Below are 17,585 nucleotides of genomic sequence, written 5' to 3'. Positions count from 1 at the left end.
AAATTAATGTCATATTCGTGCTCCCCGTCCCCGAATTGACCAGATATGACGTTTTCAAGTGATTCGGTACTCGACGATGAATACGAATCCGAATCCGACGCCAACATCACGCACATACTCTTCACAGTGCCCTGTGAAGAGCAAGCTTGTGACAGTATTTTCTTCCATTGATTATTTGCGCATAAATAAAATATGTTGCTTGGATCACCAGCATCAATAGCATCATTTACCTTTCTTATAAGACTTAATTTATAGACTGCAATCGTAACTTGATCGTAACTTCCAACTACAACCATTGACAGCTCTTTTGCCTCATATTCTATTTTAGCAGTAACTTAGCACTCGAAGCCGTGATTTTTAAGATCCTTAAAATATGGACTGAGACGTTCTTTTCGTCCGGCGCGGAGTCAACGTGACCGGCTGTTGTTGGTGCTTAGGCATTTGCCAGCACGACACTTATCGTAAGTGGAACTCAAATATGATTTTCAGATTCTCTATGTTGAAATGAATGGTTTGATCCGGTGTTGTTTGAATTGGAGCCTGATATCGGTAGTATTTTTCTGGTTTCCAATGTGGTACAATTGCGGCGCAGCTGTAGCATGCTGGCGATTTCGTAATATACGTGCTGCACAATTCGCACAGTTATTTAGAAAATATGTTCAAAAATTTGCTTAGTATTTTTAAGGATGAAATTGATAATGCATGGTCCTCATTTAATTTGAAATGTCGGTGAACTGTGCAGTGTGAATCATTTTCAGCCTGCTTGTTTGTAATATATACTTAGGGCTGCAGTATTAACTGGATTATTTGCCAGCTCTCACAGTATGATGGCGCTAGCATAGCTTTTTATTTATTAATGTAATGTACAAAGGAACCTATTTATTATTTTTTCTAATAATACCATTTTTTGTGATGTCTATCTTCTACACTGAGTGTTTATATTTATAAGCTTGGTATCTATCATACGTTGCCAGCTGACTGAATCCAGATAATACTGAGGCCCGATACCTAGCATCACAGTTCACATAGATTATTACGAGCGAGCGCAGCGAGCGAAGCGAAGTCTTTTCAATATAACGGAAAAATCTCAGTATGAGCGGCCCAGCCCGGCCTGTAACGCTTTTGAGAGGCTTATATCTCAGCAACCGCTGGATCGATTGGCCAGTCTGCAAAACGTGGCAGCCAGCTCGACGAGGTGTTTGGGGCCCCGACTGGAAAAAATGCCTCCACTACGCTGAAGTTCTCGGCGGAGGTAATGCGCCGAAATTTTGGCGCAAGGGTTTATGCGCCGAAATTATTTCACCAAGCCATGCTTCATGCGCCGAAAATTTTCCAGGCTTACTGATGGCTACAGGCTGTAGCCACGCACTTTTTGTCGGGGGGGGGGGGGCTGGAGTGTGTGTGTGGCTGTCTTCCAGTGACTACTGTCTACAGACGGTTGTTGGCACTGTCGACGGGAGCGCTGTTCGGCAGCCGGCTATTTTGTGTGCAGGGTATGACGTATTTCGCGAGCCGACGTCACAGGCGGTGACGTCGGCTCGCGCGCGAGCCGAGCGCCAACGACAAACTAACGGGAACCCTCGGACACCCTCGGGTCATAAACCGCGGAGTAGCATATTGAGCGAGTCTTAGGAGGAAAATTCATATATTTTCGTTTCTCAAATGATAATCAGGGTGTCTCTTACCTTTTTCCATATCATTTTGGCTTACCTAACACTTCAGTTGCCAAATATCGGCAATTTATTCAAGCGAAGGTATTTTCAGCAAATATCAATGGTATAGACCGAAATCTTTTGAATAAAAACTCCAACCAACAGAAATAAAAATAACTTAATTTATTCAAACCATTTCCTCCAAATAAACAACATAAAAACTCACTTTTACACGCATCATTCATAATAAAGCATACTAACACGCCGCTTTTGACAATTGCGGCGTAGAGTGGCGCGCTGCTAGCGCTCTTTTTCGATCGCAGAGACCCTGCACGCACGCGAGCACACTACGTCACGTCCGGGGGGCACAGGTATATGAAAAATCGCAGTGACGTAACACTTTCCTCGCTTCTCATTGGTCAATAGCCCGTTGCCGGGGTAACGTGCACGTATGTGAGCGCGGGCAAGAGTACTAGCCGGCCGCCGATCAGGGCTGGGATCGGGCAGACAATAGACGTCAGCAGGCCATGCGGGACCGAGCACCAGCGTTCGCTATCACAATTCACAAAATCTCCTGACTCACAAACTCACTGGCATGTTCCATAATGTAACCTTTATTTTGTTGCCCGGCTCTGATCAGCAGTAGTGCCCAGCCGGTGACTGACACCTGACGGGGCCTTCAACAGGCGTGGTGCAAGCACGGCCGATGGGATCGGGCAGATACCAGGCCACGCGGGACCGATTGCCGGCGTCCGCTCACAAACCACACGCCGGAAATACAGGAATCACAACGGTCAATACGCACACGATAGCATACGTTATCTGAACTAGGGGATCCGACAATCCATAACCTCACTCTCGATCGGTGAACTGTTCCCGCCGTGGGAGAGTCGTAATCAGGTTCACTGAACATGACTTAAATACCCTGAGACGAACACGAGACAAGATAAGTGACATTTAAGATGTTTAACTCCCTAAGACATTTAACCCTCGCCGGCCGAGGGGGGTTGGTGCCACCCCCCTGACGGTTTTTTCGCGACTGCTCCGGAGCCGTTTGCGATAGAGAGATAGAGAAAACCGTTGCGTCCGGCGAGGGTTAACTTTACATGGTCCCAGGTATGGCTGTTGTAATTGACCAAAAATAATAAAATAAATGAGGGTCATGCAATTTGAGAGCCTGAACTTCTGTGTTGTCCCACCGTCCGCCCTATACGAATATAGCTCATCGCGCAGTCACGGTGAGATTTTTTGTTTGTTTGGAACACTGGGAGCATACGAATACGGCCGGAAGCACTGGATCAAGGCGAAATTTCGTCGCAGGCTTATTTACGCCGAAGTGCGCCGAAATTTTCGACGCAAGCCGTCGATTTACGCCGAAGTACGCCGAAAATTTCGGCGCAAGCCGTCGATTTACGCCGAAGTACGCCGAAAATTTTCGGCGCAAACGCCCAACTACGCTCGAGTTCTCGACGAAAGCGTGCATTTTTTCCAGTCGGGTTTGGGGCAGCCGGAATCCTGCCCCAAATGGGGGACGCCGGTGAAAACAGGGCGCCGGAGGGCATATTAGTCACGTGACATTTGGAACTTCTCCCGCTCCATGGGCCTTCTATATGCCAAACGTCACGTGTAAATTTCACGAACCTTGATCAAATCGCTCCAGGCGCCCTGTTTTCACCGTCGTCCCAAATGGGGCAGTTGGCCTCCCGGGCAGTCAAATTTCTGCCCCAAATAGGGCATCTACTTGGGGCAGGTTAGATTATGCCCTAAATGTACTATATATAGCATAAAAACTACATAGCAATACATCACCCGCGCAAATTTATGTCGGTCGCGGTAATGAGACTCATACAATTTTTACGAAAGGATCTGATCATTGGTTAAGGTTATATTATATACTATGTAGAGCGGCTAGTGTTCCGGTTAAAATGTGATGATGACGCAGTTGGGGTGCAAAACTGCCTCATGTTGCCATGGCAACGTCAAATCAATCGGCAGCGAGGGGCGCATTTCGTTTTTGCAACCAAAGAGAGGCGCTACCCGCACAATGCCCCAATGCATCATGGAAAAAACTGATATTACACCTCGTCTCGGTGATGGTTCGGTTTGGTTTGATTTGGTTTGGTGAGGCAGGAGGCTAGAAAGGAGTATCTCCGGGTAGCGCCTTTCCTTGGTTGCTAATACGAAACACTGCGCGTAAAACATTCATAGCCCCGATGAAGGGAAAACTCGAATATGGTAACAGTTACGAATGACAATTTCTGCGCTTCAGCGACGTTTGTGGCGCAGCCCACTTTTTCTTGCGCATTTCAACAATTCTCTGCTTCTTTATTATTTTCCACCGGTAGCGTGCGCCCCGCCCCGGTTCGCCCCGACTGCAGACGGTCTGCCCCGGAATTGCCGAACTCTGCCCCAATTTCTCAAAAGCTGCCCCAATATCTGCCCCTGCCCCACTGTGTCTGCCCCGACGAGATCTCGTTGAACCCTGCCATGTTTTGCAGACTGGTCGATTGGCCTGCGGTCTTTTTTGCTGGGTAGCCCAATTCCTTCTACGTAATTGAATTCCGTAATTGACTACTTTTGATACATCTCAGTGACCGTCGTGGCACGTGCCACGTGAAAAGTCAAGGGGGTTCAAGCTGTTTTGCAAAAGTAGTGATTTTTAGAGGCTCATATCTCAGCAGCCGCTTGGGCGATTTTCTTGCGGTAATTTTTGTAGGGTAGCTGCATTCCTTCTACCAAAGGTCAGATACTCTTGATCTATGTGAGTGACCCGCACTGCACGTGGAAAATGCAAAAAGAAGAGGTACCAAATTTGTTCCCATTTCAATAACTTGGTAATTACTGTGGCGATTTCGCTGAAACTTGGCATACAGGTAGGCACCCACCAGGCAATGCATTCTCATGTGTTGCGGTTAGGGTGCTACTGCACGTGCGCACGTGCAGGGGGCGCTTCCAGATCTCGAGAACGGCTGGGCCGATTGCGCTCAAATTTGCTACACGGTTAGGGACCGGTTAGTAGGGTGCCGTGCAAAAGTCAGTTTGGACTCCGTTTGCACGTGCGCACGTGCAGTATGCCGCTTCCAGATCTCAGGAACGGCTGGGCCGATCGCGTTCGAAATGCCAACCAAAACCGTGGGGAAATACCGAAACCGAACCAACTTTGAAAGATGAGAGAAATACCAACTTTTAACCAATTTCTTAGCCTCTTATACAGGGTGTCCGGATAGTTCTGGCGCTTTTCAACATTTTCTAAAACAAATGCCATTGGTTCATAGATACTAATCAATGGATCAAAACAATGACCAGGGACACCAAGCCACATGCTTCCGCTACGTGCTCATTCAATGTAACCATCGTCGGCGCCGACGACGGCCTCGACGTAGGGGAGGAAGCGTCTGCGGGTTTTGACGATGCGGGGCATTTCCAGGTCCTCCCATGCTGTCATGATGCGAGTCTTCAGCGACTCCAGGTTGGGGTGAGAAATGGCCTAGATCCTGTTCTACAAAACGCGTAGCACGCCTTAGTCGAGCGGGTCAGGTTAAGAGAATAAGGCGGCCTGATCTCATTTCGCCACGGTGATCTGGCCCGGCAAGCTCCTCTGTCAGTTTAGCTTGAATGGCAGCGGCGTTGTTGGAGGGTGCTCTGTGCTGTTGAAATGCGAAGTGACCCTTAGGGCATGTCGTCTTGACCCTCGGGTTGATGTGGCTGTCCAGGAACCCCTCGTGGGCCAGCCTGTTATTCATTTATTCGACATTGACGAAGATGATGGGACATTTTTGTCCATCAGACCCCCGCACTTTCTTCGATTGCCGCGCTGAAATGCTGCTCCGTTCCCATATCGCGTTCGAAACGGTCTGAGGATATTTTCTAAGGAATTCCCGAGTCGAAATAAACCTTTACCTGCTAAACCATTCATCGAAAAACGCCGCATCGCGCTGCAGCTCGAGCCTCGTTCAAGTCGCACCCGGCCGCCGCGCGCAGGCATTCAGCGACAAGGCGCATCTTCGCCCATCTACCCATCACTGAAAACGATTTCAAGGTCATATTTACACGACCTCTGGCTGAGCAATCAACGAGGGGTCATGTCTGTGATGATTGGCTGAATGTCCAATAATCACAGCGCGCGTTACACGGCGTCCAAAAGAAGCGCCAGGACTTTCCGGACACCCTGTACATTAGTAAGGGCTCATAATACCAACAAAATACCAAACACATTAGTATTGAAATACCAAATACCAAGTTGGTATCGGTTTGGTATTGGTATACCAAAAAGTTGGTATCCGATTGACATCTCTAATACAACTTATCATCGGGATACTAGGGGGGTGCGTGGGGGGGGGGGGATTGCGCCCTGGCCAATAGCTCGGGATCGGCTGATCGGAACCAGGCTTGCAAGGAGGCGTTGGAAAGCCTTCGAGTAGACAAGCCTTTAGTAATGTAAACTATCATCGGGATATACTAGGGGGGGGGGGGGGGGGAGAGATTGCGCCTTGACCGATAGCTCGGAAACGGCTAATCGGAGCCAGGCTTGCAAGGCGGGGTTTGAAAACGTGCGAGTAGACAAGCCTTTAGTAATGCAAACTTTCATCGGGATACTAGGGGGTGCGTGGGGGTACGAATCTAGCGACTTTTCCCTAACGGGTGGCAGCATGTGAGACGCCTGCTATAAGAATACCGAAATTTCCGGGAGAACGGATATGGGTTTTGTGAAGAAAAAACAAGTCGACATGATATAGCTCGGTCAATAATTTAATAACCATAACATTTTTTTCTCATCACGACGCATCGTTTCGGGGTCATCAATAACATTTAAGATGACCTCGAAAGGTCAAATTGAATATTTATAATGTAACCTCAGGTCAAGGTCACGACCTGACCCAAAAAGGCCATGTTGCATATCAATTGATTAGTCTTGACGACATAAACACAATGAATTTTTCCCTGGAACCTGTATCTCGCTTCAATCCTGTATCTCGGTGGCGGCCCCGGTAGCTCAGTTGCGCTTGGAGTTTTTTGCTTCCGCATCTCGCAACTCCGCAACTGTTTTGGGCCCGGTAGCCGATACTCCGCTACCAAGAGGGTAGGTAGTCCGCAAGTTGTGGAGTTGCGAAGTGCGAACGTAAGCTGCGCAATGCCCAGTTCTGCCTGAAGTTCAGGTCAGGTCATTGACCTTTGATGACCTCGGTTACTTTTTCGAGCTTTACGTGTTTTACAGGTTGGACCCATCTGCCGTTTGGCTCCAGATCGCGCTAGAGTTTTGCGGAAAAAACGAGCATGTTGCCGGTGACGAGAGGAAGCCGACGATACCCAATTTTAAGGTCCTAGGTCATTGGTTGACCACCTTCCAGGTCAGGTCAATGACCCAATGGTCAGTAAAATTGGGACCTGCTAGAACCTCGTACAGTGAAGCTGTTTTTTTTTTGGGGGGGGGGGGGTGCTGACACCAAATTTCATGCTAGTTTTGATCACATATGATGTCTTCATGCATTTAGACCAGGTCAGGTCAGGTCAACCATTAGGCGTCCTGCCGGCTATCCATAGTAGGTGTCAACTACTACTGACGGCGTCGTAACATGTTACGAAGGCACTAAAACTACTTCTTAAATGTTCAAATGGATGCTAAATTCGAAATCAGCCCGAAAAAACTACCATAGAAACATGTATAACTCGGAAAAGTGACTCGAGGTCATCGACATCATACGTCAATGACCTGACCTGACCTTCAGGTGACCTTGACACCCACCGTAATGCATGGGACGAGCATCATTTCACATGTTTGGAGGTTTATAATCGCAAAAAGACAGAAACGCGCGGATAATGAGAGCTGACATACGCTTAATCGCGATTGCGGCCAAACATGGTCACAGGTCAAAGGTCATTTGGGTCAAGCTCATGAAATTTTCAGAGTAGTTATACAATTGATCAACTCGAGGGTACTGAAAGTTTCGTCGCGATCGGCCGCTTTTTCCGTGAGTTATTCGTGAAAAACCATGGGGGGGGGTCCATCCGACCCCCTACACATACGAGGGTTAATATGCATTGAGCCACCAAAAAGCATCCGCCGATTTCGCTCTTTTTGCTCTTTTTCCACGTTTCAAGACGAATGGCATCATTTGAGGGGGCGCAAGCGCGAAAAAAAAAATACAAATTGAAATTTTGTATGAAAATAAGGACCACCCTACTACACGTATGCAATAGATTGAGTGTAACTGGTGATGGGGAGAGATCAGTGTATGTATTTTCTGTTCTCTCAGAGTCATGCCGTCTGAGTCGTCCAGGAAGAGGCAGGCCGCCAAGAAGGAGGCTGCCAAGAAGAAGGGCGCTCCCAAAGGCAAGAAGCCCGAGGCGGCCGCGGCCCCCGAAACCAACGGAGACGCCAACGGCACCAATGGTGCTGTCAATGGTGGTGCCAACGGGGAGCCCCGCGAAATGACTGAGGAGGGTGAGCGAACGAAAATATTGTGTCTGTATGAAAACACTGTTAGGTATATGAACATCATTTATTCATTTCACTCAGTGCTGACTGCTGTGACAATATGATATTGCTCATGCTTGGTCACATGTTTTACAACACATGTTCAGGCGTGTCTACACTCTACATGTTCGAATTTCATTCTTGGCCTTGTTTAACCCCTCTGCCTGTCTGGGCTGGTCACTGGAGTCTGATGTCTCTGGAACTGTTCTGTGTAATGCTGAACCATCCACTTCCCTCGCCTCCTAAATCAGCGTCCCGTGTCCTGGCTCTGCTGAGCTGCCTGGTGCCATCCACCAGAGACCTTACCCAAATCTATCGGTCTCAAAACTCCCTCGCTCAGATGACCTGCCTTCTCATACCCCTCAGAGACTTTACCCGAATCCATCTCCCTCCACATCCCGCTCCGGCAGCTGACTCGCCCTCCGCCGTCCCCCAGAGAAGCTGTGCGCCCAGCTGGACCGCGAGCTGGCGATGGCCGCCGAGGCACGCGCCTGTACCGGCGTGCTGGGCGTACACCCGCGCAGTCGTGACATCAAGGTGTCCGGCCTGTCGATGAGCTTCTATGGCTCGGAGCTGCTCCAGGATACGCATCTGGAGCTGAACTGCGGCCGCCGCTACGGTCTGATCGGCGCCAACGGCAGCGGTGAGTGGAGGACGGCTCCGCCGCGGCGGTTCTGCCCAACTGGGTCCTGGTACCGACCGGGTACCTACCGGCCCCACCCCGTGTGTCTCTAGGTCCTCATTACACCGCTCGAATATGCTGGCAGTCACGGCATGTGCACTGTGCAGGAGTAATAGCATAGATCATAAAAACTGCAGTGGATGTTATTTTTTCCATATTTTATATTCAATTCAGGCGTTTCGGAACAGTAGTTTGATAATAGACGGACGGGCAGTAACAAAGCTGCCGGTGTAGGGTGCGCCTCAAATGTTTTTATTCACCCACTCCCTAATTCCTATTACAGTAATTGCTATTCAGTATGTTTTTGTTTTGTTTTTTGCTCGAACTACTGGCCAGAGATAAGATCAGCCCTAGGATATCTCGTCTCTTATCTCAGGATCGCTGAGTCACCTCTCCTTTTGCATCAATAATTTCACCTGAGGAGCCGAGAGGACGGTGGTCGCGCTGTGCGGGCGGTGCGCGGGAATGGCGCGGGGGTTTCCGCGCGCCGCCCGGCCGCCGGCCGTGACCTTGGGCGGCTGCCGGCGGCCGGTGACGTGGCCGTGGTGCGCCCGGCGCCGGCGGTACAGTCATCGCGCTGCCGCCGGGCACGAGGCGCGAACTCAGTATCGAAAACGCGCGAAACGCGGGGCGATGGGACAGGCCGGGCGCGAATGTCACTTCTGCGGTGACATTTAACTCGGCCGGCTAATGGCTGGTGCTACTAATGCATCATGATATTGTTTGACTGACTGTTCCGTGCGGAAAGAATGAACGCGCATAAATCAGGACGCTTCCAGTACTTTTCCATTCGGCCAACTTTCGGGGCTCTACGCAAGATTGCCATAGCGACGTGTCAACACTCGCACTTGTGATTATGTAGCGATATTGATATACGGCCAGGGCTGCAGGCGACATTTATTGATCCTTGCTGAAAATGCGGCGCCAACCCGCTTAGTTACATGTGATTTAATTGTTTTGTTTGCTTCCTGTGGCTGTAATTAGATGAAGTTGAGAACGATCAATATTTCACATTGTGATAAGATCTCCTTATGGGCTAGGACGAGCTGCTAGCTACCTACGTTGTTGTGACGCTAAAACACACTGCCGTGTGTCTTTATGTTCTTATTGTAAACTTGACACTTGACCCGAAATGCCGTGGACATGCGGAGGTCATACGAAATAAATGATGATGATGTTGATGATGCTCGATGGTGCAGTTAACGTTTCCTTCCTATCCTCCAGGCAAATCGTCTCTTCTGCACGCTATCGCCAACCGGGAGATCCCGGTGCAGGACATGATCGACGTGTTCCTGCTGGCGCGCGAGATGCCCGCCTCGGAGAAGACGGCCCTCCAGTGTGTCATGGAGGTCGACCAGGAGCGCGTGCGCCTGGAGAAGCTGGCCGAGGAGCTGGCCCACAGCGCCGACGACGCCGACCAGGAGGAGCTGATGGATGTCTACGAGCGGCTGGACGACCTCGGCGCCGACACGGCAGAGGCCAAGGCCGGCTACATCCTGCACGGACTCGGCTTCACAACCGTGAGTCGGGCGAGGGCGGTAACGGAGCAGCAGGGTGGTGGGGGCGAGGTCCATCCATAGCAATGATTAGCCGCATAACTGCGGTTTTACTGTCTCTTCCTTTACTCCAATGGTTGGAAACTCGGGTATCTGACACATTATCGCTCTACTTTGTTATGAATATCGTAATTCAATGTCCTTTTTTCTTTCTTTTTTGAGAACTTTTGGTCACGTTTGATTGATCTGGCTCGCATGCTGTTATGGCGCAATACCTACTAATAAAACAACAAACAAACAACACTGCTAACCACTCCCTCGCCACCCCACCCCTCGTCCTCTCCCGCAGGAGATGCAGCACCGCCAGTGTAAGGACTTCTCCGGAGGCTGGCGGATGCGCGTGGCTCTGGCCCGCGCGCTGTTCGTGCGCCCCCATCTGCTGATGTTGGACGAGCCAACCAACCACCTGGACCTGAACGCCTGCGTGTGGCTCGAGGAGGAGCTGAAGACGTACAAACGCATCCTGGTCGTCATCAGCCACTCACAGGACTTCCTCAACGGTTAGTGGGATCTTGTCGGGTCTGACGCCTCACAAGATGATACACCAGTATAACGCCTTTTGGGGCGACTAACGGAGCGAGCGAGAGGGTGGGCCTTGCACGTGCGAAATTTCGAGGGGGTACCTCCAACTGACTTGTGCACGGCACCCTACTAACCGGTCTCTAGCGATGTGCCAAATTTGAGCACAATTGGCCCAGCCGTTCTCGAGATCTGGAAGCGGCACCCTGCACGTGCGCACGTGCAAAATGGGTCCCAACTGACTTGTGCACGGCACCCTACTAACTGGTCCCTAACCGTGTACCAAATTTGAGCGCAATCGGTCCAGCCGTTCTCGAGATCTGGAAACGACCCCTGCACGTGCGCACGTGCAGCAGCACCCCAACTCTGGCACATGGATATGCATTGCCTAGCGGGTGCCTACCTACATGCCAACTTTCAGCGCAATCGGCCCAGTAGTTACCGAGATATTGCAACAATTACAAAACTGACACCTCTTCGTTTTGCACGTGGCACGTGCATAAGGGGTCACCCACATGCATCGGGAATAGTCCAATACTTGGTAGAAGGAATGAAGCTACCCTACAAAAATTACCGCATGTAAATCGGTCAAGTGGTTGCTGAGATATAAGCGTCGCAGAATCGTGACCACGGCCGGCCGGCCGCTCATACTCAGAAATTTCCGTTATTCTACGTAAGACTCCGCTCGCTTCGCTCGCTCCGTAACAATATGCATAGGCAACAGTGGAGCTGTAGTTTGTTCCAGTGTTGCCATGCCGCTGTGCGTATTTATCTCTGGCGAGGCATGGCGACCTAACGCGACCTTTTTTCTGTGTTCACACCAGGCGTGTGCAGCAACATCATCCACCTGGACCAGAAGAAGCTGCAGTTCTACACGGGTAACTACGACATGTTTGTGCAGACGCGCTGTGAGCTGCTCGAGAACCAGATGAAGCAGTACAAGTGGGAACAGGACCAGATCGCCAACATGAAGGTGGGCTGGTCGGGAATGAGTAAGGGATCAGTGGGTGGTAGAAACGACCAGACCGTTAACTGGAGGAACGGGGGCGGTAGTTGATGCTGATAGACTGTAGACGGCTTGTAGGAGTGGTAGATGGTTTGCAAAAAAAAAAAATTATCACGATGTCGCTTGATTTTGACTGTCTTAATGTACATATTTTGAATCACCTCCAATATTATCTACATATTTTGAATCACCTACAATATTATCATTTGTCTCTATTGTTTGCAACAGCCAGCATTGCGCCGATCGTGAGCGTGCAGCGCGGACCATTGTTGTGCACGACGGAGCGCAACCAATTGTGGTTCCGCTTGTTGTGTTGTGCTCTAATGCACCGAACAATTGTCCGGCCACCCGTCTGACGAACCTCTCCCGTCGTCAGAACTACATCGCCCGGTTCGGTCACGGCTCAGCCAAGCTGGCGCGTCAGGCCCAGTCCAAGGAGAAGACCCTGCAGAAGATGGTGGACAAGGGCCTGACGGAGCGCGTCACGTCCGACCGCCAGCTCTCCTTCTACTTTTTCGACTGCGGCACCATCCCGCCGCCCGTCATCATGGTGCAGGTCGGTCCGGGGCGAATGCTATCGTATCAGCTCAGCTCGGAGCGGAAACGATTCGGGTCGGAGCGCAAACGGTTGTAGTCTGGTCGGTCCGATGGTCCACTATTCCGGTCGGTCCGTTGGTCTGCTATTCCGGTCTGTCCGTTAGTCCGGTTACATTCGGTTCGTTGGCATCTCCGTCAAAATTTCGGGTCGATATTGGTAGATGTCGCCGGCCATTATATATTTACAATACCCGCGTCGACCTTCCGGGTGCTGCCGGTCCACCCGAGAACCTCGCCGCAGAAATGGAAGGGTGTCATAACTGGCGCCCTCTGTGGGTTCGCATGACAGCCGACTAACCGATACGGTTGGATAGTCTCAGTATGGGGGCGCTGTCGGAGCGGCTAGATGTTGATACGATGACTGCGGCACTGAGCTGACACAGACACAGACACAGAGCACGATGATGATTAATTGGTTTCGCCCAGCTACTGGGCCATATCACGTCCTTCATGGTTCATTTAGGCCGGGAGTGGAAGAATAGACAATTGGAAGGCGAGAGGCATTGATAAATCCGAAAAGTACACGTCAGAAAATCAGAATTATCCTATAAGATGTCATCATAGACACTAGGACAGGACCGGTGGGTACTTTCTCAGCAAAAGTACGCTTCGCCTGCAGCCTCGGGCATTTTATCAGCACATACCGAACAGTTTTAGGGGAGTTACACCGGGGACAGGACGTACTGGGATCGCCACCCTAAAGGTAACCGCGTGTAATTCCATATCCCGGTGTTTAGTGCGGAGTCGGCAGAGCACTACCCACCTGACACTGGTCCCTCGGCACAGCCGACTGCTAAGGCACTAATCTTGGTTTGGTTGGAAGCAGTTTGTTGCCATTATTCTCACTGCAAGCTCGCCCGCCGCGACCCAGGAATGAGGGGTAATTTTCATGTGTGGCAGAAAGTCACTGGCAGGGCGAGGAGCCCGACGTTTTGCGAGTATAACGTTATGGGTGCAAAATGACAATTGAAGACTGTGGGCCATAAACTCCTAATAAACAAACTGGGAAAACGACGGCCGCAAGGCTGCTGGGTACTCCGTCTTGCGGCCGAATCCGCCCGCTCGTTTCCCGTTATGCCAATATGGCTGGGGAATGTGAGGATGCAGCCGTAACGGGACTCGTTACCGTAAACGTCTCATGTATGTGACGCGGAGTTCAGTTCTCGTCATCAGGGGTCAGATGTAGGTCAGGTGTAGATAAAATTGTTACAGTGACTGTAAGCAGCTGAGCGAGTCAGATAAGATAAGATGCGAACGACCCGCGTCCCGCATGGGCCTCTACAAAGCAAAGCACCTTGATAATGAATAACAAGTTCAGATGTAAACATATGTGCTGCTTTTTAGCCGAACATTTGTTTTATGCTCAGTCTAGCCTCTACAAAACAAAGCACCTTGACTATGATAAGCTCAGATGTAAATAGATGTGCTGTTTTTAGCCGAACGTCAGTTTTATGCTCAGTCTATTGAGACGCTGCCTGCGTTTTCACAAATGCATGAGCGATATGCAAGACGTCGTGGTGAAAACAACGTTCGTTGTATTTGTTTCATCCACTTTTGGCATTACCAAAACATTAATTTGGTCCGTGTTTATGTCTTTTTAACTTCATTTTCTTTTCATGACGACGATTGCTGACGCATTCGAATCTGTATTTGTTTCCAGAATGTGAGCTTCAAGTACTCTGAGGCGCAGGACTACATCTACAAGAACCTGGAGTTCGGCATTGACCTGGACACGCGGCTGGCTCTGGTGGGACCTAACGGAGCCGGCAAGTCGACCCTGCTTAAACTGCTCTACGGAGAGGTGAGGTGGTGGACCCGTGAGTGATACAGTGTCTGTGTGCAGCTGCGCCGGAGCGAAGTATTTAGCAGTTACGTTGAGTGTTGGTAATGTCGGTAACCTGTCTGAAAAGATCCGTCGGTGATGTCATTGGAAAGTTTAATGCTTGAGAGCAAACTTTAAGGACAGCCGTTCATCCTCACAGTTTTGCAATCGTACCCCGATGTTGTGTTGCTTTTAAGTCGATCGTTAAGCTTATGTTCAGTTTATTGAAACGCTGCGTTTATTGAAACGTTCTGTCATGGGCTTAGTTTCAAACATTTCCTAGAATCCGCCGCTCCCGCAGTTGTTTGTCATCCGCCGTGTCCCTGCTGCAGCGTTATCTGACCTCCCACCTCCCGTCTGTCAGCTCTCCCCGACCAGCGGTATGATCCGCAAGAACATGCACGTGCGTATCGCGCGCTACCACCAGCACCTGCACGAGCTGCTCGACCTCAACCTGACGCCGCTCGAGTACATGATGAAGGAGTTCCCCGAGATCAAGGAGAAGGAGGAGATGCGCAAGGTCATCGGCCGCTACGGCCTCACCGGCAAACAGCAGGTCAGCGGCCAGTCATGGCGGCAGAGGGACTCATCTGTGTATGGAGATGAACTGATAGTGAGACTGTCTTATCAAGTTACTCCGGTCCGCGTCTATTTTACCCTGATTGTGGCCATGATGCTACCGATAAAGAGATCAGACGTAGAAAAACTTCATGTGTTCTTCGTGTGTCAATAGGAGCTGATACGAATGCTCTTAGCTGTAAGATGATTCATCCCTCGATTGTGTGACACTTCTTTCATGACTTTTCAAACATTTGAAGCCTGACTCGTTTTCCGCTAACCACGCAGTATATGCGCCGTCGTCAGTGCCAGGTCTGCCCCTCTGACCTCCCTTCCTCCCTCCGCGGTCAGGTGTGTCCGATCCGCGAGCTCTAAGCTCGTCCCTACTGACCCTCCTCGTCTCCGTGGCCAGGTGTGTCCGATCCGCCAGCTCTCTGACGGCCAGCGGTGTCGAGTCGTGTTCGCCTGGCTGGCCTGGCAGAACCCCCACCTGCTCTTCCTGGACGAACCTACTAACCATCTGGACATGGAGACCATCGACTCACTGGCCGAGGCCATCAACAACTTCGGCGGCGGCCTCATCCTCGTCAGCCACGACTTCCGACTCATCAGTCAGGTGGGTGTGGAGCCGGCCGCGCCGAGCCGCGCTCCAGAGACCGGCTGTCAGAGCGGAGAGCAGCTGAGCTGGCTTGGCAGGGGGATGAGGATGAGTTAGCGTGGTTAGTTGTGGGTCCTCAATGGTGCTTAGTTTATGATCGGTGACGTGGTGTAGCGGTGTGCAGGTATTTGAGGTATGCCGTATGTGGCTGATGACTGTATGTACACTTATGTGAGCCGTGTAGGTATGCAGATAGTTGTGCGCTGATTATCGCCTGATAAGATAGGGACGGTATATCACGGTCCCTAGATATTTGATACGGGACTTAGCTGCAAATGCGTCACTTAATCCGGCCCAAATGAGCTATGTTAGATATTTTTGACAATTTTATTTGCTGAACAGTTACTGTATATGAATATTGTGAACTGATCAGTTACATAAACACAGACCGGCTGCTTCTAACGAATTCATCAGCGCTGTTGTGTGTGTGTGCACAGTGTGCAGTGTGGGTCGCTGCTGTTCAGTGCTGCGGTAATCGCTCGTGTACTAACCGCTCTGTCGCCGGCCTGTCCTGACCGATCTGTCTGTGTACCTGCACTGACCAATCTGCCTCCTGCTTGCCCTGACCGATCTGTCCGTGTACCTGCACTGACCAATCTACCTCCTGCCTGCCCTGACCGATCTGTCGTTCTGCGCCAGGTGGCGGAAGAGATCTGGATCTGCGAGAAACAGACGGTCACCAAGTGGCAGGGCGACATCATCGCCTACAAGGAGATGCTCAAGGAGCAGGTGATGAAGCGGAACGCCAAGGCCAAGAAAAAGATCAACTGGTAACACCTCTAGGCGGCTAGGCAATTTTCCAATGGGTCGGCGTCCTTCCAGGCGGCGCGGCGCGGCGTCTGGCCGGGTGGCCAGCTCGCCAGCCGAGTCCTCAGTCATACTGTGATGGTTCGTGCGCTGGTGAATGTCTCGCGTCTCGTGGTGCACGACGCCGCCTGCCCGACCGACAATAGACCAGATCTCCGACTGTGAAGGCGCCGCCGCGCGCCGGCGGCCCGGCCCGGCCCGTCGGTCGGTGCACGGCCGGTGTGCCCTCTGTGAAGGCGCGGCGGCCGGCCGGCGGGGCCCGGAGCGCCGCTCCCCGCCGACACCACCACCGCTGCTGCTGCTGCTGCTGTTGTTCCCGCTGCTGTCCCCTCAGGACAGGACACCCCGGCACACCCTCCCGCCAGCTGTGCATAGACTGGCAGTGACCGGGGCTTTCCACTGGCTTGTTGCCTCGCAGCATACATAATGACATTTTAACCGTATGTGGTTTTGTTTTTACTCGGACTGATCAAAAGTAATATATAATAAATTTCCTAGTTTTAGCTGGTGAGTGATGTGCCCAGTTGGAGGAGCCGGCGCCGCGGACCATAATATGACCACAGACTGAATATACGATCGTCTCGGGCGACCACGGACTCGGCGGCTTTGTTCGACGGGGCATCCTGGTGGTGCCAGCTAGCTGCGTCCGCCTTCGATAACATTGGAAACGCCGGGTCTCGAAAACCACCTTCTTCACAGCCATCGTCTTCTAGTCTGATGTCGCGCGAAGGACCGTTATCCTGTTGGGAAATTCTTGACATGCTCTGACGGATTTGGTTTCGGAACACGTCAGTCGTGTCGAAGGTCGTCATTTTATCCGTGCTCGCGCTATCGAGGAAAATGGTGCGCTCATAACTGTAAACTATCGACTATCGTAGCCCATAAGACTGGTCGCAAAAAGTGGCGATCGGAAATATGAAGGAATGGGACGGAAATGGAAAGCACACCTTTTGCGTGCTGTTTTCCAGACGTCGATTGGCGTCAATCCTGCTGATGGGAACTGGGAGGCTGACTTTGGATGAGGGTGGGGTTGAGTCGGGACATATTTTCGCATTGAAAGCAAGATTGGGAAGGATTATAGACAACTTTGGTTACGCTTCAAATAATTTTCCGGCTTGGAATAAAAAACTGCAGTGTATGAATATGTCGGAAATCGGAATGTCTGTCGATTTTTGGGGTGCCATAACCAAAGACGAACTCAACCGTTTGCGAAGGCTACGCGTCTGAGACGAACGTGGCGAGGTCCGCCCACA

General features: G+C 51.0%; 1 protein-coding gene across 1 annotated transcript; it reads left to right on the top strand.

Annotated features, from left to right (window-relative positions):
* The first annotated feature begins 226 nt into the window (after positions 1 to 226).
* Positions 227 to 16,928, top strand: LOC122383414 (ATP-binding cassette sub-family F member 2-like). The gene is made up of 11 exons (XM_043369781.1): positions 227 to 461; positions 7,907 to 8,094; positions 8,564 to 8,770; positions 10,034 to 10,329; positions 10,655 to 10,865; positions 11,709 to 11,857; positions 12,267 to 12,446; positions 14,148 to 14,288; positions 14,674 to 14,865; positions 15,280 to 15,483; positions 16,165 to 16,928. The coding sequence occupies exons 2-11, from the start codon at positions 7,911 to 7,913 to the stop codon at positions 16,297 to 16,299; spliced, it is 1,899 nt and encodes a 632-aa protein (XP_043225716.1). The 5' UTR covers positions 227 to 461; positions 7,907 to 7,910; the 3' UTR covers positions 16,300 to 16,928.
* Positions 16,929 to 17,585: the final 657 nt, after the last annotated feature.

The sequence above is a fragment of the Amphibalanus amphitrite genome, unplaced genomic scaffold, assembly GCF_019059575.1.
Source record: "Amphibalanus amphitrite isolate SeventyFive unplaced genomic scaffold, NRLGWU_Aamphi_draft 000012F_arrow, whole genome shotgun sequence".
Classification (NCBI taxonomy): Eukaryota; Metazoa; Arthropoda; class Thecostraca; order Balanomorpha; family Balanidae; genus Amphibalanus; species Amphibalanus amphitrite.
The sequence above is the reverse complement of the archived record's forward strand: the minus strand, read 5'-3'. Positions and strand labels throughout refer to the sequence as shown.